This window comes from Anser brachyrhynchus (genome assembly GCF_964034855.1).
Source record: "Anser brachyrhynchus genome assembly, chromosome: 1".
Classification (NCBI taxonomy): Eukaryota; Metazoa; Chordata; class Aves; order Anseriformes; family Anatidae; genus Anser; species Anser brachyrhynchus.
In genome coordinates, this window is record NC_137694.1 from 64455848 (window position 1) to 64478249 (window position 22402).

Sequence of the window (22402 nt, forward strand, 5' to 3'; positions counted from 1 at the left end):
TACTTCTGCCCACTCATACATCAAGCGACTTCATGTCAGATATTAGAGCTTTTTTTATACGTGAGTACTGACATAAGTGATGCTTGGCTTTTATCATAGCCAAATGGAGAAAAAGGCTCAAAAATATGACTCCCAAATCTTTTTATTTGAAAGTAATGTCAAAAGCCTGTGGAAGAAATGGGAAACAAGTCTGAGCCCTTGGTTATTTGCCTGGAGATAGATAGGACATGCATCACTTAAGATCCTAGTCAAGGTATCACACAGAGCTGCGTCCCACGTAGCAAAGAGCAAGCAAGCTTGGGCCTTTCCATTGCTTCCCTGCTGTTCCTGAGGAAAGTTTCCCCAGCCTGCTTCAGCTGGGGAGGCTTAGTCTAGGTGGCCAGTGGTTTTTAGGGCCAGGGTAAGACTCAAACTCTACGCTCATCGCCTTGTCTTTCACTGACCCTTCTCCAAGTACAGGCAGCTTTTCACGTCCAGAAGTGCTTCAGGCACTGTGTAGCTTCACTGGTAGAAAGCAATGCTATTTTTGTGGCAACTGCAGTTTAGCCTTGGATTTCTTACTCCTCTGTAACAAGATCAATGAAGGATCTCTTCAGAAATCACTTGAGCAGTGAATGCAGGTAGTGTAGTGAATGGTTGTGACAATGCAGATACTCAAGGCAGTGGCTAGTATGTGTAAGCTGCACCTGAGGGTTTGCAGCAGGAGAAGTGGTTACCTCTGAGAGACAGGGTGCTTACCTGGACGTGAGGGATGTTGTCAGAGCCTGTAGCAGTTAGGTGTGTTGAGTGGTGCTCATTACATTTATCCGTCGTCAGTATAATAGGCTAAGTTCTAAAAAATATATATATACGGTGGCATCTTTGAACACTCTCTCTCCTCCGCTGTGTGGTTTTGCAATCCTTGTCTGCTAGGTTTAGTGTTGGGTGGAAAACTTTTTTCTTGCTTAGTTGTAGGAAATATCCCACGTTTGTTACTGGCGCACGTCCTCTTCTCCTGGAGTTCCCTCGTGTGTTCCTGGCTGCGCCCCCAAATAAGACCCTGCCAGAATCACTTATGTGCCGTGGAATGAAAATGTGACTGATACAAGTGTTGCAGCAGTGTATGAAATGCTAAATTATTCACGGTACTTAAGTACAGAAAATCCCATGGCTGAACTGACATAATGAAAAACTCCAGGAAAAAAAATACACGCACACACAAAAAACAAAAAACATGGAAATTCTTAGATTAGAAACAGCCTCAAACTTTAGAGTTAGACTGCATTATAGCCTTAATCTCTTCTTCCTTTAAATGCCCTTCCTCGTGCCATACCCTGGGCTATCATAGCCAACTACTTTTAATGTCATTATCCACATCTCTCTGCCATGAATTACAAAGCTATTATGCACATTTTACAAACAGGGACCTAAGGCAAAGAATTGCCAAATGACTTTTCCTGGTCTGAAATAGAAAACATGCAGTGGCAGAGGGAATTGAGACCAGGTCTTCTCAAACAGAAACCTTGACCATCTTGACTTGCTTCCTTCCTATCACGAATAAAATGTCCATTGGAGAAGTTGAGTGGGCAGGCACCTGTACACCATTTCATACCAGAGCATCAGAGGGGACTCTGAACACTTCTCGCACAGCTGGTCTCCCAGCTTTCCCCCTCTGTGGGCTACCCTTTTGTATTTGTTTAGTTGTCAGAATTAACCTCAGTTTTCACTCATCTGTGATACAGAGGGTCCCGGATGCTAAATCTTGCCCTGGGTCATTTTCACCACTGGAGTTTTCTGGTGAAAAACCTACAAGCCAAACCATTAATGCAGGAGCATGACTTTGCCTGAGCATAGAAGCAGCTGGGTGGACCACAAAATGCTTCTTAATTCATGCGGAATTTTAACAGAGGTACACTGGGCCCAGTGTGTAATGTTAAACTGAAATGGGTAGATTTAAATTTCTGATCAGTTAAAAGAAGAACTGGGTGTTAAAAAAAAATATAGAAACTCAGGAAATTCATATTGTTAAGCAGTCCATTTCCAGATTTTTTGATCATTTTATTGGTCCTGAAAAAAAACATTATTCAACAACTGATTTCAAGTTTCACTTTGCCCTTTTTTATTATCACTTTTGTTGTGGGAAACAGATTAAAAAACACAAAATTAAGCAGTGTTGTTTTGGTTTCTATATATGTCAAAACAAATTTATATTGGAAACATATTTTTGACTAAGTAGTTCTTACTTATTCAATAAGTATCTTGAATAAAAATGTTCAGGCTGCTCTACTCATTCTGCCTCTTACTGGGAGGGTAAAATCGGTTTTCAAAGCTGTTGAGTGTTCTCTTCTGCCCTGGAAGCATAAAGGAACTGCAGGAGAAGACCTGATTTACAGTCTCTTTGGGAGTTGAGAAGGTTCCTCATGATCCCATCAGGACCTGCAGCAAATTAAGGGAAGATGGCATTTTCTAGCTGACATCCTTCCCTGTGCTGAGTGCCAAAGAGCAGTGATGGTGGAGCTGGTGACCTGAGCTTTATGTGTGTCAGTTAATGAGTGTGCATAATTCATTATTTCCTTTTTCCCAGACTGTACCCTCGTCATGCAAGTGCTCTCAACAACTTGGGAACGTTGACCAAAGACGTTTTGGAGGCGAAGGACTACTACAGACGGGCCCTTCAGTTAAACCCTCAGCACAATCGAGCTCTCTTCAATCTCGGCAACCTGCTCAAGTAAGTTGAACGCAGAACTGGGGCCAAGGAAATCCAGATTCTCCATATGCACGTCACCAGAGTAGGTTTTCTGCCAACTGGTGAAGGAATGGTGCTATTTCTTACTGGCAGCCAAGGCTGCTGGCACAGAGACAAGGCTTAGTCTGGATATCCTTATGCTGTCTGCCAGGTCAGTTCAGGTGCTGTTTACAACGATGCTTCAGCTAGAGGGCATTCACTTGTTCCAAATTAGGCATCAAACAATGAGGTGTCTAAATCCAAACCAGTCACCTGGGATTTCCATCTCAATGGAGAGATGTGAACCTGTCCAGTGGAGCAAGCCATGTTGTTCAAAGACAGGCATTTGATACAGATCTAATGAATAACACATATCCAGCAAATCCCTCCCTGCAAGTTCCCACTTCTCCTCATTAGCTGTAACTGGAAGGTCAGATGTGTAGTTTAGGCATAAATACATAACTCTCGAGATGCTCAAAAGGGCAGAAGGTTCATCCCATTGCAGGGGGTGGGGTGGGTCTGGATTTGAGGGGAAAGCTGGTTTACATCCCTGCGTGGTTACTTTACTGAGCTAGAAGACAAGTTGATCAGTTCCTAATTGGACTCATTGTTATTTAGAACATTAGCTTTTAGCAAGGAGAATAGCAATCATAATCATGCAAATTAATTTGACTAACCATATCTAAAGGCTGAACTTCGATCTACAAGAGAAGCTTTGCTGCTGCGTTAAGATCTGTCAGAGGTGCAATTAAAACAAACAAACAAAAATCTCTATTCCTACACTTGCTTTTTTGCACCAGCAAAAAATACCCATGTTTTTGTCAAGATAACACTGGTGGGGTTCCTTCCTTCCCTTCCTCTTTTTCCTTTTTTCTTTCCTCTCTTCTTTTCCTTTCCCCTTCCCTCTTTTTTTTCCTTCTTTTTCTAGCAGAACTGAATAAACAACAGCAGTAAGAAGACTCTTCTGCTGATATAAATTGCATCTATTTTGTAAGGGGATATTGCTGGTAACCGGTCTCTGGGAAATCCTTCAGAGCAGATTGGGCTTTAGTGTTGGGCTGCTTATAAAGTGGCACTGTCTCATCAAAACACACTTGATCTCTCTGGTTCTGAAATGTAGCTTCGAGTGTGAGTTTATGTGAAGGAAATTAAGCGGATTGCTGAAGTTCTGCCTGGCCCATTCAGTAACAGAAAAGTTGCCAGAGTAATATTACAAGTAAACCTGATGGTTTGGGGTTAGAATATGGCAGATGTGTAGAAAGGCAGGTTAATGCTTTACTGGAAATACAAGAAAGGTAAAGACAGCCTTATTACAAAATAAATTGAAAGTCTTTGTATTATTCATGAGATTTGGTTGATTGAAATTAATCTTAGGTGGCAATGCTGTTTAAAAATATATATATATAGTCCTTTTAATCCATCACATTTGTCTTAATTACTATTCTTTGATCTTTTTTTTAATATGAAATATTAATACAAAAGGACATAAGCCAGAAACAGCATCAGGACATTCCATGTCAATAATGCTTAAATCTGGCAAGTTGATGGGCTCGTATGACCCAGCATATGGGTAGAAACTGGATTTGTTGCCCTGGCAAAGCACAAAGGAGGCATGTGGGACATTCTCTTAGAACTGCTGTTTGTTTTGTTTTGTGTGCAATATGTCATGTTTTTCCTAAAGGGATATTTAAGTTATTGTGTGTCCCATCAAATTCTGTGTGTTCTTCATCCTTCTGTGATGCCACATATTGTGATAAGTTAAAGGTGTTATGATACTTCTGCTAAACTCTTTAAAATAAAGTGCTTAGGTTCCATTCAGCTCTTTTCCCACACCCATTTACTCCTATTTTGTGAACTTGTTTTAGGTTTCCAAAGCAATCCATTGCACCTGGGCACACACACAGTATTAATTATAATAGAAATGGTATTCTCATTTCCCTGTTTATCTTTAAAGAAAGCTGCTCAAAACCAGGCAGAGTTCGTGGTGGAGGGAATAGCACATGTGTAAAGCAGATGCTGTGTCAGCAGATCTTACATAAATGTCTCCCCTAAACAGTAGCTCAAACCTCCTTGCTAGCACCTCTCCTGGATCATGCATCAAATTTGCAGAGAGCATGAGGTGACATGTGAGATGACCACATGAGAATGAGGCAGAGATTTCGAGGTCCCTATTCCTATCATTTTGATTTTCTGTGCATTTTCTACCAAATTATCCTTTTATTCAACCGTATAGGAGACTGTGATCTATTGGAAAGAGAGACCAGTTCTGCACTGTGTATATAGGGCGAGCAGTATTCTGCAGATGCTATAATGCTAGTATAATCTAGGTAATGAATGAAAATCTGCAGAATACTGCAGGCAGATACTAATTTCCGGCTGTGCTACGAGACGTTATGAAGGGTGTTTTGATTTTTAAACTTAGGGCCGAGAAAGGATAAAAGGTCAAGAGATGAAAGGATTTTCTGTCCTCTTTACAGAGGCTTCAGTGAGTACACCTGATACAGATCAGGAAGAGCCACATCTGCAGCACCCAAGGCATGTCCAGTAACAGCATTACTTGTACTGGGACACATAACAAAATGGTCTGGCACAGAATTTTCTGTCAGATCCTGCCAAGTTCCATACACCCACTCCTGCTCACAGTGTGGAAATCCAATTGCAGATACTAGATTTTACCTCTGGAGTGCTGAAAGGTGAACTCCCGGGTTTTGGAAGGATGGGATTGCTGTTCCCATGTGGGTATCTGCTGCTCATTACTCCCTGGCTATAAGCTGTCTATTCAAGCATGTTGTGATTTAAGCTTGACTAGAAAATTGTTTTGGACAACAGAGTGGAAATTTCGGGCTATTATTATGTTTTTTTTTCCTTTTTTTTTTTCCTGTGGATACCCTAGATGAAAAAGAGATTCCATTTTCTGTTTGCACATGATGAAGACAGCTATGTGCCAGAAGATGAATGTTCTCAGGAACCATTGCAGGATAAAGTCTGAATAAGCCTCTGGTTTTGTTTACTTATTCTAAAATAAAGTTGTATGTCATCATTTTCTTGCCTACTATAAATATTGGGCAGTGGATAATTAAACAATGCAGATGAATTTAATAGTTAAAATAGCCCCAGAAGATGACCTGCTTAAAAGGGAGAAATCTCATTCTCTGCTTTCGTGGTTCCAAGCAGCCCAGCCTGATACTGCTTTCTTTCATTTTGTTTCAATATTTCCTGTTATATAAATATTTAACTCCTCTATATAGATTCAGTTTTGTTGAGTTACAGCTTGAAAAACTGAGATAAATATGTATCATTCAGAATACCTCACATAAATTTATAGCCCCTGAGCTATTCTGTAAAGAGACAATAAATAAAATATTATGAACATTTGAAGTAAATATTTAGGATCTCAGCTTTCTTTTGCAGAATGGGAGAGAACTTACTCTTTACTGTATTCTCTCTCTCTATGCTCTAATATTCAGTGCAGCATTTCTTATGAAGAAAAGCCTCATAACTCTTACGTGTTTTGAGAGGGTTATGGCTGCATTTTCAAGGAGAAAGTGAAGTGCCTAGAAACAATGTCCCCTGAGATCTTGAGTTTATTCAAAGGACTGCTTCTCTTTGGAATGTAGAGTAGCCCAAGGTGTCCTGTGCATTTGTTGCCCTGATTTAGTCCAAGTTTAACAAACCCATCTAGTCAGAGAAAAAAGGATTGTCTACCCTCTCTAATACAGCCTTTTGGATATATAACGTGCTAGCATGGGCTTATATAATTGTCTGAAGACACTGGAAAACATCAGATAGATACTATATGTATTGAGATGTAAGATCTTTCAGAAAGTGAAACATTCCTCCCTTCCCTTCAAAGAAGCAGACTGAGCAATAACATGCAGTGATGCTGCATCTGGCTTTCTGGATTGTCTCTGGTCAGAATACTCTGTGTTGTATGAAGTGCTGAAGTTATACATCAGCATCACATGCACATTCTAGCCCATTTAAAAATAAGGAAACAAAACCAAAAAGCTCTGGCAGTGTCAAGTTTACAGTAGATTCAAAGAGTAACTTAGGTTGGAATGAACCTCTGGAGATCACTTAGTCAAGCTCGCAGCTCAAAGCAGGTCAAACTGAATCCCCTTGCTCAGGGCTGTGTCCAGCTGAATCTTGAACACCTCCAAGGTCAGGGATGCCACAATCTCTCTGGGTGACCTGCTCCAATGTTTTATCACTCTCACGGTGAAAAACATTTCTCCTTGTATGTAGTCAGAGTTTCCCATGTTCCTGCTTGTGTCCATTGTCTTTCATCCTGTCACTGTGCACCTATGAGAAGAGTCTGGCTCTGGTTTCTCTGTATCCTCCGACCAGGTACTTTCAGGCAGCAATGAAGTCACCCCGAGCCTTTTCTTCTCTAGGCCGCACACATGTGGCTCATTCAGCCTCTCCTCATGCAACATGTGCTCCAGCCCAGACCTTCTTAGTAGCTCTCCATTGGACTTTCTCCAGTATGTCCATGCCTTTCTTCCACTGGAGATCCCAGCACTGGACATTGCTCCAGATGTCGTCTCACAAATATCATATAAAAGGGAAATGTCTGTTCCCTGGACCCACTGACCCAGGACGTTGTTGGCCTTCTACACTGTGGTCAATGTGTTGCCTACCAGGATCCTCAGGGCCTTTCCCGCAGAGCTGCTGTACAGCCCGTTGTCCCCCAACCTGTGCTGGTCCATGGGATTATCCCAGTCTGCGTGCAGGACATGAATTTGATTTCGCTGAACTTCATGATTTTTCTGTCAAACCTGGCACCTCTGAAAAGCAACCTTGCCTTACAGTGTATTGCTGGGCTGTGGATGACACCCAGCTTTGGTGTCATCCATATAGTACAGATGAAAACCAAAGGAGTGCATCTAAAATGTCTGAATTGGTTTAATCCCAGGGAGTGGAATGTGCTTAGAGATTTCCTTTCAGACAGGCGGTTACACACTGCAAGCTCCGCATGGATTATCATGTAAAACCAAGACAAGTTGTTCAGAACAATTGTGGAGCCCTTACTGAGTTCTGTGTTTCTGGATTTAATGCAGTCAAACTAACTTCACATTATAAAACAAATCATGAAAACTAAAAAGTCTTCTAGAGCACTAATTCCTAGGTTACTGTTTCTGTTGTGAATGAAATTTACTCCAGTCCCAACAGCCCACTCGCAGACCCATGGATGACCAGGCTTCTGCAGGATAGTTTAGGCTGATGCTTCTCGAACTGCAGGGGCACTTGCAAAAATATGCAAGGGATGTTCCAGGTGGAAAGAGCTATTTCCTGCATTCGGCTCGACCATGCTGATTGCAGAGGGCAGGCTGGAGGAAGAGGGAATCAGAAGAGGGCATTGTAAGGCAAGGTAATTTGGGGAAAAATTGGATTAAGTGATCATGGACTCCTTGTGTCAGTTGAATTTGTTCCTCTCTCTGTCATGTTGAAGGTATATATTACCTAGTTTTTCCTGCTGCAGATCCCCGGTTTGTGGTAAATTAGTGTATCAGACTCTTCTCCCAACACTCGGTGTTCTCCCAGATTGCATGAGATTTATATAAGCTACGGCCTGGATCCTGCAAAGTGCTGAATGTGTTGGCCTTGGTCCAGAAAAGCACTTCAGCCAGTAATTAATTTTCAACTTGCATACATAAAAGTTAAGTACGTGTTTAAGTGCTTGGCCAGAGCAGTCAGTATCTTGCAGGACTGAGCCCTCTGAGAAACCATTGGATCTGCTTTTTATAATATAATTCAGTCTGTCACATAAAAAGATGCCATAATCTTTCTCTCTCTACCCCCACTTTCAGGAGACAAACATTGTTCTTGGATCAAAAGAAAAAAAGGCCATTTAGAAAAAAAAAAAGAGTAATTAAGAGGACTGCCCCATGTTCCTAGCGCATGTTTGTGGTTAATGGGAACTTTTACTACTGCTGAGCGGATCACTTAATCCTTTTATTTCTGTAGCTGGCATTTCCTACATTTTTTTGCCAAACATCAATACCTTTATAAAGCAGTCATCTGTTTTTGATTTATAAAAATGTGTCATGAAACTCCAGCCAAGGAATCCAAAAGTTTTATAAATTGACAAGCTAGCTAGTCTTTAATTAGTGTAGGGGAAAAGTGGTTCTTTATTTGTTTTTGCTTCATTCGTGTAATTTATATGGAGCACCACTGGAAGAAGAAAAAGACTAGCACAACTGTTTTTACTTAGCGTAATGGACAGGCAAAATATTCTTCAAGTTATATAACTAGAAAGGGAAAAAATCTGCAAAGCCACATATATTATCAGCTGAAATTTGCACCTTATAAACAAGATCTGGTTACTTGACCCTGTCACTCAGATGAAATCTAAGGCCAAAGCAGCAAGGTGTTCACATACTTTCTGTGTTCCACAGCCCTTTGTTTCTTTTTGTAAGCCCTGCTATTCATACTCGTTTTATACCCAGCACAAAGAAAATGTTGTTCCAGTCCAACTAAGCATCGTTAGATGTTTGCTCAGGAAACCTTCTAATTTTTCCAAGGAAAGGAATACAGAGCAATACTGGTGAAATTGTAGCTCAAATAAATAAACACAGATTTTTGTTCAGGAAAACTTTTCCTTTTTCCAAGGCAGTAAGTGCAGAGCAATGCTGGAAAAAAGTCTATCTCATTAGCGTAGCCATCTCTCAACTTGATTTATTGATTTATTTTCAATGAAGAGAAATACTGAGAGTAGATTTGCAGTAGGACTGGAAAAGTTTACAAAATCTAACAGTTATCACTTAACAGACAGAGCTCGTGGCCCATGCTGATTGCCTAATAGAGCAAAATAGGTTTTGCTCTTCAGTGTGTGAGATTGAGAAATCCAGTATTTTGGGGGTGTTTTGTCTTTGCTGGGTTCATTGCGTAATGCTCAGTGTGAGCAGTCATCAGAACAGCAGACCAAACAGCAGGTTCATTAAAACCTGTGTGCTCCCAGCTCCTGAGAGGAGCATGATGAAACCGTGATGCGAAGAGCAAAAAGTCTCAGAATTTGCTGAGAAATGGGTTGCCCTGGTGAGCACATTTCCCACCCTGGCATGAGGTAGGATGAGTTCCTTCATCTCTACCGACGTGACTTCAATACTTGTGTGTCTTCTTTCCCCAGTGAGTGACCCGCTTGCTTCTCCCTAGATCATCCTTACGGATGTAGCCAATTTCAGTCTTTCCTCCTTTGGGAAGGGAGAGGTGCTTTTACAGCAGGGATGGGAGAAAGAGCCCAGATTAGTTTAAAACAGCGTGCTCTGCTTGTGAGCACCAGAGCTGGAGAGGGGCAGTGCCTGTGCACAAGTCCTTTGCACGCCTGCCATTGAAATAAAAAACGGGGAATCAGTGCAGTGACCCTGTGCACCAGAGGCATCAGCATCCTCTGTTGGGAAAAAGCATGGGCCAGCAAGCAAGCAATATTTAGCGTGTATTCAGTGACCAGAGTGCCAACCCTCTTTCACAGGGAGAGGCAGAGAGGTTCGGTATGGATCTGGAGATGCTGGGTACGTGCACTGGGGAGAGGAGGCGCGAGTGAATTGTTTAGTTTCAGTGAAAAGAACAAGGTAGAGTTTTTTACATCTCTTTAAAGTAGCTGATCAGTGTGTGACCTAAACATGCTGCTAAAGAACTTTTATTTCTTTTTTTCCCCTCCCTCCCCGGCCTGCAGGTCCCAAGGGAAGAAGGAGGAGGCTGTAATGTTACTGAGGGACTCCATCAAATACGGCCCAGAATTCGCAGATGCTTACTCAAGCCTGGCCTCGCTGTTGGCTGAACAGGTAACGGGTATCATTCAAGGCTCTTGTTTCTCCTGCAGGGTGATGCCCTGATGTTGTAATTGCAATGCCTCTGTCACAGCCTGGAAGTGCTTTCACCTCACATGCATGCAGTGAAGTGCACAGGCCTGTCTGTGGCTATCTGGAGAGTTGTGCTGGGCTGCTTTAGAGATGACTTGTTCAGTATAGGAAGGAGGCAACTCGTTCTCAGTGAGTAATAATACCCATGTGGTGAGGCTTGGAGTTACATCAGTGTTAAAGTTGAGTACGTACCCTTTCTGCAGCTCCCCACATCTATATCAAAGTCTATCCATTGCACCTTGAATGCTATGGCAGCAGAATAGGTGAGTACTTACCCCCAGACACACAAACCTACATAGATAACCTTGAGATTTGTAAGAAAGCCCTCCAAAGCTAGAAAAAGCCAGAAACAAGGTTTCTGCTTTGAATTTCTGCCTCTGAATTCTGCCCCTTGCATGTACCCATCAGGATAAAGCTCCTAATTACCACGGTAGATGATCATGAGAGGCTCCCTTGCTTTATGTTGCTCTTAATGAGCAGCTGTTGGATATTTTATTTAACCTCATTGTTGGATATGTGCCCCAGGCCTTATTTACTGCACAGGACCCAGAATGTGCTCTGGAGGCGGGATTACTCATTTCCTCTTGGGCTTTTTTTTTACCATGCTCATTACTTGGGGCGCTTGCCACTCACTGCAGTGAGGTAATTTATTTCTAGAAGGTCCCTGTGAGGTGAAATAGTGTCTCCGCAGAAGAAAAGGGAAATTGAGGCACAAAATTCTTGAGTTCAAAAGTACACATGAAGCGTGAGTGCCCACATCAAGACCACGAAGCCCTGCTTTTCTCCAAGCATGCTGGAAATGAGGGATGCTGTGCATTGTTCCCGTGGACTGCAGCCACAACCACTGGCCCCATTCTGGCCCTATGTGGGTGCATGGTGAGGTCCCCTGCACAACTCCAGCAGTTTCTACTAAGCTTTTGAAAACTGTTTTTTTCTGTCCCCAGATTTTCAGATCTTAACTGTTCCATAGCATGGGATGCTAAAACTTTCTTAAATAAAAGCTTGCCAAAGTGCAAATACAGACATAGCAATGGAATATCATCTTTCACTATTTTCCATTAGTCTGGTTAATTAAATCTTGTCTCTACAAGTAGATATATTTCAGCAAAACTATAAGCAAAGATCTTGTTCTGGTTTAGGCTTCAATCGTGTAGACACTGTAAAATTCACCTGTGGTATATATGGGTTACTGAAAGATGTGCTATTTTATTTTCTCTTTTAACTGACTTTTAAACGTTGGAATATTACCAATATCAGCTGCAGGGACCTAGAAATACAGTATATGAATTGAGAGAAGAACTTCGTTTAATGGAAACTGTATTTTGAATAAGCGCATCAATGAAGAGTCTCCTGCAGTTATAAGAAATGACTCAGCTGCAGTAATACCTGGTTTTAATATTAATTGAAATTATTATTTAGAACTACCAGTTGTAAGATCAACAGAGCAATAAAACCACTATAGAGTCTCAAGGCCTTCTGCCCAAAGCCAATGCCATTAGTAAGTCCAGCAATAATTTATCTGCTTTTATGTATAGATCATTCATCCTCTTGTGACTTGAGTAAGTGGTAGGGAAGAAAAGATAGTTTGTACAGTTTCCTCAGAAAATAACGATTTCCTGCAGGCTTTTAACACCTTCTCATGTTCAGCCACAGCAGATGCCTACCTGATTGTGCACCTCCTCCTCACACACCCATCCTAGTGACCTCAGTAGGCCTCCTACAAATACTTGCTGCTGCCTGAGGCTGCGGGCTGCAGAATTTCACCCGAATGCTGTGTGCTTTCCGGAGGGGTACAGGCAGAAATTTTTGGCATCTCAAGCTCAGAGGATGATATATGTGCCAGAAGGGAGAAACGGGATTCTGTTTTTCAGTTTGGGGTTTTCTTTTTGTCCAAGCAATAGTTTCCAAGTAGGGTAAAAGTTACAGACCTGGTTTTCCTTCTGATTGTGGCCCAGAGTTTGTCTTACGACTGTTTGGGTATCTGTGATGCCGAGCAATATGCAAGAAGTTACCACAGCGGGCTGCATGGACCATCTAGTCCCAACCCGCTGCTGTGGGCAGGGACACCTCCCAGCAGACCAGCTTCCCCAAAGCCCCATCCAGCCTGGCCTTGAACAGCTCCAGGGACAAGGCATCAGGATTGCCTTGTGTTGGGATTGCCTTGGTCAATCCTGTACAGTATGATCCCCCGTAACTTTACAGGCTATGAGTCTAAAGTACAGCTTATGGTGTCTTTCTGGCCATAGCTGTAAAACATACTGTAAGAGGCAACTCTCGTGCACCAGGGGCTTAGGGTGCTTCTCGGTGTGATTGCCCTTTTATCTCCTTGTGAGTTGATTCTGAAGTCAGAGCCCCATCTGGAAAAAAGAAAACACCTCCACACTGTATAAAAGTTTGGCTTGTTTGTGCCTTTTATAAATGCTTTCCCATCGTACTGCTGTCTGCTTGATAGCGTAACTCAGTCGCAACGTATTGTTTTCCGTGATTGTTTCAGTGGTACTAACATCAGAAATTAAATGTTTAATGTTTTTGCTTGCTAGTGCTGTGCCCCTTGTTGTAACTGTGGTTCCCCTGGGTTTACTCTGAGGCAGTGGAGCAGCACCTTCCTAGCTCTTGCAGCTTTATCACGTGTCTCACGCTACCTGATGGCTTTTTTCAGACCCTAGTTTGTGGGCTCAAGGTTTTGGGTTTTTTGGTTTTTTACTTTTTGTTTTTTCTTTGGGAAGAATATCAGCCTGCCCTAAGAAAAAGAAACTTTTTAACCCACTTAGCTGCAGCAGCGAGCCTACTCAGACATACCCAGACTGAAAATCCGAGCCATGAAAAAAAACCCACAAAACCAGACTTAAAAACCCTGGAGTTTAACTGAGAGATCCTCACATGCATAATTTTCTTAATATCATAAAAATCTCATACATTTTTTAAGCCAGTCTTCTGAATTCTGTGAGCTTGATTAATGTTTCATGAAGGTCTGGAAGCGGCATTATTAAGTGTTAATGAGAATCAAGCCTTGATGAACTTACAGCATTTCTCCTAAGAAGAGAGGCTGTGAGGGAGAAAGCTCTGGCACGAAAAGATGGGCCCACCCTTCTCAATTTCTGACTGCACTTAATGCAAGCACTTTGTTGGAGGAGTCATTCCAGACTTTGCTCTGAGCCCGAGGCATGCGGGGTCAGGGTGTTAGATGCCAAAAAAGTGTTTTACGAACGCGTGTGCAATGCAACCGTGACAAAAATGCTGAAGGTGCTTGATATCAGTGAGTGGGAATATTCTGACATGGGACACTGCTGCTGATCCAGATCCAGTTTAACATAGCCCTTTCTTGCTTAAAGATCGGGTTTATGATTGGTAAACAAAATGAAGACAGCTGACATATATGCATACAAAGCCGTGTTCCTCTGCTGAAAAATAAAATTAGTGGAAAAGAAATCAATAGAGAAATTCTTGAAAATATACTTGTTAATGTCTGTCTGACGCACGTACTTTCTTAAGAGGTTGCTCTTCATTTTAGTCAATTCTGACAATCGCTCCACTTTTCCTGACCCTGCAGGATAATGATGTCAAATTCACATAAATATATCCAAAATGTCCAAACTTAATCACTTTTAAAAAATGTGTTTCTGTGTTTTATCACACCCTATCTTTTCTGCTGGCTGACCTTTATCATGTAAATGTGAAAGCACTTAACCATGACAAACCGTTTGCTTTCATCAACCATAGTCTTCCAGAGCTATTAATTCCAGCTTTCCAGTTCTGATATAAGAGGTGAGAAAGGAGTCCCTGCTTTTAAACAACTACAGACCACATGCTGCTGTCAGGTACACCCTTTAAATCCAAAGAAAGCCCAGTACGCAGTGGGATTTGCATGATGGGAGGAAAGGAGAGTTCACAGCCGGGCTGAAGAGCAGACCCAGCTCTGTTTTGCACAAAGACGTGGCCCAGGCTCCCCAGAAAGTGTTTTCTCATGGCCTGCCTTGACAGCCAGATGTGATCATGCAGCTGAGGACACACAGTCCACCTGAGGCCAAGCTGCTTGGCAGTTTCTTGTGGCCAGGCAGAGCCGGTCACAGGGGAGCGTTGGTGGGGCAGGGAGTGAATGCACCCCCCCCCCCCCCCCCCCCCAATTTCAATGTGGATTCAGCTCTTAAGCATGATGAGTTCTGCCTCGGTGGTGCCAGGCTTTCCTCAGCAGGCACCCAAATGTCTGATCTGGCCTGGGAACTTTGGTAGGAGGTTGCGGGGTTTGTCACCATAGGGCTGCTCTGCTCCGCACAAGTGGAAGAACTGAGAAAAAAAAAAAAAGCCTTTGCTTCTGGAAGCTTAATTGGCACCCTGCTGCACCATGCTGGTTTCCATTGTGAACAACCTTCCTCCCATCTGTACATCCCAACAGCAAAGCTCTGAGTTTAGAGGGGCGGAAAATCTCAATAACTGGTGCTAGTGAGCATGTGGATAGCTGGCACGTACCGTCTGGCTGGAGGGAAATGGAAACCTTATTAAGTTGCTATTTGATCCAAACAGTACGCCTTATTTTTGTTTCAGGACCTGGCTGCCCATAGCTTAGGCTAGACAGATCACAGCCAGTGGGACACTTCCATAGGCAGGACATTCCCAAAGAAAAAATCTGCACTTTTAAAAAATGCTCAGAACCTACAAACCTCACTGAAATCTGTGCAAAATGTAAGGGCTCAGTGCATCTGAGAATCAGAGCAGGGGCATGTCCTATCAGTCCCAGTGAGCTACATCTCACACATTGACAACACCTGTTTTTCATCTGAAACTGTCAGGTTTTCCCCACTCTTTCATCACCCTCAATCCTCCTTCGGCTTCCCTCATTGCCCTGTGCAGGCTCCTCATCCCTCAGCTGTCACACACACCAAGCTTTCATTCCTTGTGTTTTCCGTGCTGCTCAGGGAACAAAGAGCGGAGCTCCTGAGGGGGAAAGTTAGCCAGCAAGATGCTCATTAAACAAATAAATTAAAATATGTCAGCTCCCAAATGACAGATTCTTAACAGAACCAACATGACCCCTGTCGTTGTGCATTTCCCAGCTGGGTGCGTGCTAGCTGAAGCTCACTGACATTGCACACAAACCGCCCAACCTTTTCCAGCTGATATTTGTATTTCACAGGTAGTTCCTATTGCGAGAGTATGGGGGGAAAGCTGTCTGCATTGCTGCGGAGTGCCAGACAGCAAATATATCGCATCCATGCTACTGGGTAAAATTTTGGCTTCCAAGAATCCAGTGGCCACGGCCAGGTTCCCCTAGTAAGCAGCTTGGTGGGGCAAACTGGGGCCTGAGCTCCCCATGTGGGGAGGGAGGAAGGGCACCAGCAGTGCCAAAGTGAGCCTTACCACAAAATACAGGTACCCAACAAATGGTGCTGATACCATTTCTGCCACAGCTAAGACATCTCCTTCTGTTTTAAGGAACGGCTGAAGGAAGCAGAGGAGGTCTACAAGGCTGGCATAGAGAATTGTCCAGAGAGCTCCGATCTGCATAACAACTACGGAGTTTTCTTGGTTGATACTGGTAAGTGACGCGGAACAGGGGATTTTCTCTCTCAGGCTTATTTGCTTTGGCTTGTTTTATTCAGCAGTACACTTCTAAAAGAGTGTCAAAAGCTTCCAGAGCGGTAGATGTGCCTCCACTGTAGCTTGGAAATAAATATCCCTGCTCTGCTGAGATGGCAGAGTGTGCTGAAATTTGTAGTCGCTGCGGTTAGTGTGCAGCAGTGGCATTCAGCCTGGATGTTTCCTACAGCGTTTCTCACCATATTCACACAGGCAGTTGTCCTCTTTTCAATTTGAGCTGGGCAGCACCCTGACAATCCTACTATTTCTTCAGGAAGGCACAGCAGCATCAAGTACAACCCCAGGCACACAAATGGATCGTTATGGTCTTTGGAGCATTTGCAGCTCTTTGGTGACAAAGCAGCTCTTTGACTAAAGGTTGAGTGCCACTACTATAAAAATAAACATGGCTTTTAAATCACAATCATCTGTGAAAACAAAACCTAAGATACTATGGGGTGAATTGATTTCTCGGGAGCTCCATAATGACATACAAAGCCTTTCTTTTCTGGGCTCCTGGTTCCCATCCAACTTCCGTGGACTCAGGCACTTCCTGGCATCCATATAACAGAAAAAAATGCTTCTGCAGTTGCCACCTTTTATTGACAGCTTTATAAGCAAGTCCAAGTCTGAACTGACAAACAGCTAGTGGAAACCAAGCTGCTCTCTGAAGTCTCTCCAGAACAGAGCTGTGACTCGATGAAGTATTGTAGGCTTAAAGTGTGTAGTTGCTGCCCTTTCTGCCCCTTTCACACTGTGCCCGGCTCCAGTGGTGCTTGGGAAGCAAGGATGATGGCAAAAAGTGGTGTCTGCTGGTGTGCAGCTGGCTGTCCTCACTCTGAGCCGACGCTCAGATGTCACTCCTCTGGACTACCAATGTGAAATAACCAGAAAGCCAAAATGAATATTTGTAATCAAAAAAGTTGTGGCATCAATGACAGAAATTGAGATTCTGAATTTGTGCCCTGGCAAAATTCAAATGTGCAAATAATAAAAACTCCTCAGTAATTTCACTCTGACATTGTACTTCTCTCTGATTCCTGACCTAGATAAACTACCCTATTCCTACCAAAAATTTTGTTTCAAATGCAGTGCATTGTGCTTTCTTTTTTGCACTTGTGTCCTGCCAAAGTCCAAACTAACTTTTCCTGTTTTATTACTGTACTCCCCCCCCCCCCAAACAATAGAAAAACAAAAACCAAACAAGCAAAAAAAAACACCACACTGAATTTCAAAACTAAAGGCCCTGATGTACAAATAACCTTCTTAAAGACATGACAAACCACGAAGGAACTGGCTTGCAGTGAGTCGCTCACAGACTGCATTCTTCCCCAGTGGGCACAGGGGGATCACTGTGAAGCACCACTCCAAATAACTCTCAGGATTTTGTGCAAGAGCCTCCAGTAAGTGTCAGCTCTGGAGAGCTGGATCTCTAGATAACTCGGCAGTGAATATAGACACTCAATGTGTCTCCCTTAGTGACGTGTATTACCCTTGCGTGTTGGACAGGGGTGGCACTGGCTGACCTTAAGAACTTAGGTGCTTGCCCAGCTGCTTGTTTTGGCATGTTCTGTACATGTGATTTTCCCAAACTTCCATCTGCTCAGCCGTAACAAGAAACAGAGTGTACAAACTAATTAAACCAGCACTGTAGCTGAAATTATAATATTTGCATTACAGAAATGTTGAGATTTTTAACCGTGCCCCATTAATTTATTTAGTAGTAAGCAGGCTCTGCCTGAGGAAAGCACTGCAAGATCCCTCTTGAGGAAAGACATTATTTAGGTAAATAAAAATATACTACTAGAACTAGAACTTAAGTTGATGGATGAATGGTCTGGCACCTTTCTTCCATTCAGATTGAACATTGGCATTTCCTAAAAATACGGGCACTGGTGAATTATGATAGGCTTTCCAAGGCATTTGCACAGTCTCGTATTGTGGTGTTTGGTGATGTCATGGACCGCGGGACCTTACCCAGGTAGAGGGTTTCTCACAGTGAAGCAGTGCCACCCAATGGCTCCTCTGAAACACAGAGACGGTGTCTACGTGCTCCAGAATGGGCATCCAGGCACTGTGGTCTTGGACTTACTGCGTCAACGTAGGAATTAACTGTTACTGGTGGCTACTCCCATTCCTACTGAGCAGTGCACGAAGACTGAGCAGGGCCAGCAGCAGAGGTATAGGGAATATTCTCTGTTTTGAAATGGCTGAAGCTATTTGCAGCTGTTGTGGGGTTGTGGGGAATACTGGGTGGCTTGTTCTCCATGTCTCCATTGACTGCTTGCCCACGGTCAGTTGGCCAGGGTAGAAGGATGCTTTCCTGGGAGGTGGGACATGACCCCAGCCGGCACAGGGGTTACATCCCCCCTGCAGCATGATAGAGGGGTGCGTTCAGTCAGGAGCCTTTTTCTGCTGAATGTACTCAACTTACAAAAACCTACCCCGGCAAAGTCTATTTCTCAGGATTCTCTCCAAATATTGGAGCCTGTCAGCAGTTTTCCTTACACTTAATCTCTAGAAAGGCCGAGCTCTGACAACAACATCAGAGGTTCTTCAGTGGCTTGAGCAGGTTTTTAGTGCTATTCCCACTGTGCTCAAAGCTGCTCTGTGAGTGCTGTACCAGTAACAGCTGTAATTCCTGCACAGCCCAGCCTCCTTTCTGGCATCCCGATCTGTGCTCACACTCCCCTGCCCCTGCCCATCAGCCATCCCGACCCCTGCTGCGTGCTGACATGCACTTTGGGGTGGTCCTCTCCCTCTCAGGTGGCCAGAGGGATTGCTGCTGTGGGCACGCTCATTCTTCCCCAGGACCATAAAACTGTGGTGGGGTGAGTGTGCCATGCAGAGCTTCTCTGCTCTGTCCCAGTGCAAGCCACACCTTGCTCGTCTGCTTTGATTCACACGTCACCTGGAAACATCTCTTCTTCCCAAATCTCTTTCTCAAAATGGTTCCCATGCATGCAGTAATAGCTGAAAGAAAACCCAGAGCATTGCTTCATGCTGAATTTGCCACAGGATTTTTCTGAGGCACCAGTTTAACAGCCTTTTTGTTCTCCAGGGGCTCCAGAGAGAGCTGTGTCCCACTACAGGCAGGCCATCCGTCTGAGCCCAGCTCACCACGTCGCCATGGTAAACCTGGGCAGGCTTCACCGCTCTCTGGGTCAGAACAAAGAGGCTGAAGCGTGGTACAAGAGGTAAGAATTTGAGGTGGGAGGCAGAGGTTTCCCTTGTCCTTGCACACGACTTGCCTGTGCTAAAGAGCCCGTGATACCCAAATCTACCAGTGCATGCTTGGGTTTTCCCACCCACCTTCTCCATCCATTTGAAATCAGATTTACTTCTGCTTATTTGGCTATTTTTTGGGGAATGCTTGGAACGAAAGCACTGACTCAAGCAGTGTTGACTTCCCTGGACCACTCCCAAGCCCCTAGGCAGGGCACGCTGCTACTTTTGGATGGGGAATGCTCTAACAGAAACATCAGTGGCTAGAGCAGCTTTGTAGTGCTATTCCCACTGTGCTCAAATCTGCTCTGTGAGTGCTGTACCAGTAACACTCCATCCCAGTGCAAGCCACATCTTGCTCATATGCTCTGATTCCCACATCACCTGGGAATCTCTCTTCTTCCCAAATTTCAGGGCACTGAAGGTATCCCGGAAAGCTGAAATCCTGTCCCCGCTGGGGGCACTGTATTATAACACAGGGCGATATGAAGAAGCTTTGCAGGTTTACAGAGAAGCAGCATCACTGCAGCCTTCAAACAAAGAGATCCGACTGGCTCTGGTGAGTGCCAGATGAGCACGTCCAAGTCGGGGCTTGGACGTTACCCAAGGCTCAGAGCTTGGCTCTCCTTCCACCCCAGCCACCCAGTGACTGTCCCTCCCACCCTCCACCCTTATCGTTTCTCCTCACCCCCTCCCAACCTCACACCCTGTGTCTCAGCCACTGCCTTTCTAGGTGAGCAGGACTGTGTATGGAGACAATTTACCTGCCTCTTATTGCTAGGAAGTATCAGTGCTGGGCTGTTCCTATGGTCCTTCCATCTTGAGGTGCTGCTGAGCGGCTGGCTCTTATCAGCAGTCCCTGCCTTGTCAGAGAGCAGGAGCCTGTCAGCAGCACTGTATATTAGAGGGCCGAACTTTTTAAAATCATAACCTTTTATAATATGACCCCATAGGCCCAGGTTTTAGCAATGATGGGGCGGACGAAGGAAGCTGAAAAGATGACAAACCATATACTCGGTGAAGATGTGGAATGTCTGGAGTGCTACCGCCTTCTGTCAGCCATCTTCAGCAAGCAGGAACACTATGCTAAGGTACTGTGGTCACAGGGTGTCCTTGTCCAGAGGGCTCACATACAGAGCTCAGGTAGAATTTTACATTCCATCTCTCCAGAAGTGTCGTGTGTCTTAGTACACACCCAGGAGATTTTTTTTTTCCCACTAAAACCTTCTGTTTATCTAAGTAATGGTACTAAAGCCAAGCACTGTAGTTTTCAGAGGTTGTGAGCACTTACTGCTCGTGCTGCTGTCAGCCCCACTGCCCATCAGCCACAGGCATCTGAAACACCCATTTCCACATGTGATAACAGCGTGGGGCAAATAAGGGAAGGAGGATGATGACGTATTGCTCTTTGGGTTTCTGTACTGGGAGGCCTTAGTGGTGGGCAGACCTGAGAAGGTGAAAGGTGCAGAATACAGTGATACAATGACCTCTTGCTTTTTCACAGGCACTTGAAGCTATAGATAAAGCTCTTCAGCTAAAACCAAAGGATCCAAAAATCTTGTCAGAGCTCTTCTTCACAAAAGGAAACCAGCTAAGAGAACAGAATCGCCTTGACGAGGCTTTTGAGGTATGACTGCTCTAAGCCCTATGGATAGTTTTATAGGTTAAAAGATAGAATTAACTCATTGCATCTAATAGTCCATGGTGCACACACCCTGCCTGTTGGCTTTGGGAGCTCATCAGTGGTACTGCTAAAGCTATGGAGCAACCAACTTTGCCAGAGTTAGTTTCAGTTTTCTTCCTCAATAGAGGACTTCTTTCTACCATTCACAAATACTCCTTTTTCATCAAGTGTGGAAATACAGCTCCCTGTTCTGAGAGGTTAAGTATGGGGTCATGGTTGGACTATGGAAGAGCCTGGGTCTTGGTGCACTGACCAGACCCTTGGTCCATCCTGCCTCAGCCCCTCTCACTAGCAACGGCCAGCTCCAAGATGGCTCAGCTAAAAGCACAGCGACCTGTGAGAGCCCACCATATCTCACCTTATTAACTAATAGCTTGCAGATTGGCTTATCCTGTGGAGCAAGAGGCTTGATAGCTCAGAAATTTTGTTAGTGCTGAATAATAGCACAGAAAATTATGTTATTGGGACAGATCTGACTATTCTCGATATCCCTAGAGATGTCTAATCGTGGTTTGAATCCTTTCCTGTGTGACACCATAAAAATGGTGCTGTTTGTCAGAGTCCACAAGGTACTTGTTGCTTCTTCTCCCGTGTACAGTGGCAGAAGCAATGGGGAGGAATAGTGCTGCCCTCAGGTCCTGGTGGAACTTGTGTGCTGGCAGCTGTATCGTAGTCTGCAGCCAGCTCCAAATTAAAGCCTTGCGGATAAGGAGCACCACAGCCCAGACATGGCTTGTGGGTGGCAGACACCTGCCCAGGGAAATGACCTGGATGTGCAGCAGACCCCAGAGGTGCAGGGCAGCAAGGATAGGGTCACAGTGATTGGTGTGGCTCCTCATGCAGCTGTATGGACACGGAGAACCCGCGAGATGAGCTCCTCAGTGAAGCAGTATGTTCTGTCACCTCTACTGCAAAGACACTGCAATTTAGCATGTGCACTGTGTATGAGAAGAATTTGAAATTATAAAGGTATTTAGAGGGAGAGGAAACTTAGTTTCTGGTTTTAGAAACTGGTTTTGTTTGAAGACCAAGACTCTTAACCTAAAAATGTTTTGTATTTATGTAGAGCTATAAACGGGCCGTAGAGCTCAACCCAGACCAAGCACAGGCCTGGATGAATATGGGAGGCATTGAGCACATCAAGGTACGACAATATTGTTTTTCCTTAATCTGTCAGCTACCGAGACTACTACTCAGGACAGAGAGTTAAACTTGCTTCAGACTGCCAAGAGCTGCAGCTCTGGTCAGGTTTATGACCAGTATGAGTTCCCAAGAGTTTTGGATATTTTATCCAAAAAGGAGGAAAGTCTATTCCACGCCAGATAAATTTTCCCAGTCAGGTTGCTCGGAAAT

At 44.0% G+C, this 22402-nt stretch overlaps 1 protein-coding gene across 3 annotated transcripts in view; it reads left to right on the forward strand.

Moving 5' to 3' along the window:
• TMTC1 (transmembrane O-mannosyltransferase targeting cadherins 1) overlaps positions 1 to 22402 on the forward strand; it is a 153205-nt gene that overhangs the window by 125209 nt on the left and 5594 nt on the right. For all 3 annotated transcript variants that reach the window (XM_080578839.1, XM_080578840.1, XM_080578841.1), the window contains 8 exons: positions 2564 to 2707; positions 10380 to 10488; positions 15997 to 16099; positions 19202 to 19337; positions 19780 to 19924; positions 20319 to 20456; positions 20870 to 20992; positions 22116 to 22193. In XM_080578839.1, coding sequence (XP_080434965.1) covers positions 2564 to 2707; positions 10380 to 10488; positions 15997 to 16099; positions 19202 to 19337; positions 19780 to 19924; positions 20319 to 20456; positions 20870 to 20992; positions 22116 to 22193 — 976 coding nt within the window. The remainder of the gene's footprint in view (positions 1 to 2563; positions 2708 to 10379; positions 10489 to 15996; positions 16100 to 19201; positions 19338 to 19779; positions 19925 to 20318; positions 20457 to 20869; positions 20993 to 22115; positions 22194 to 22402) is intronic.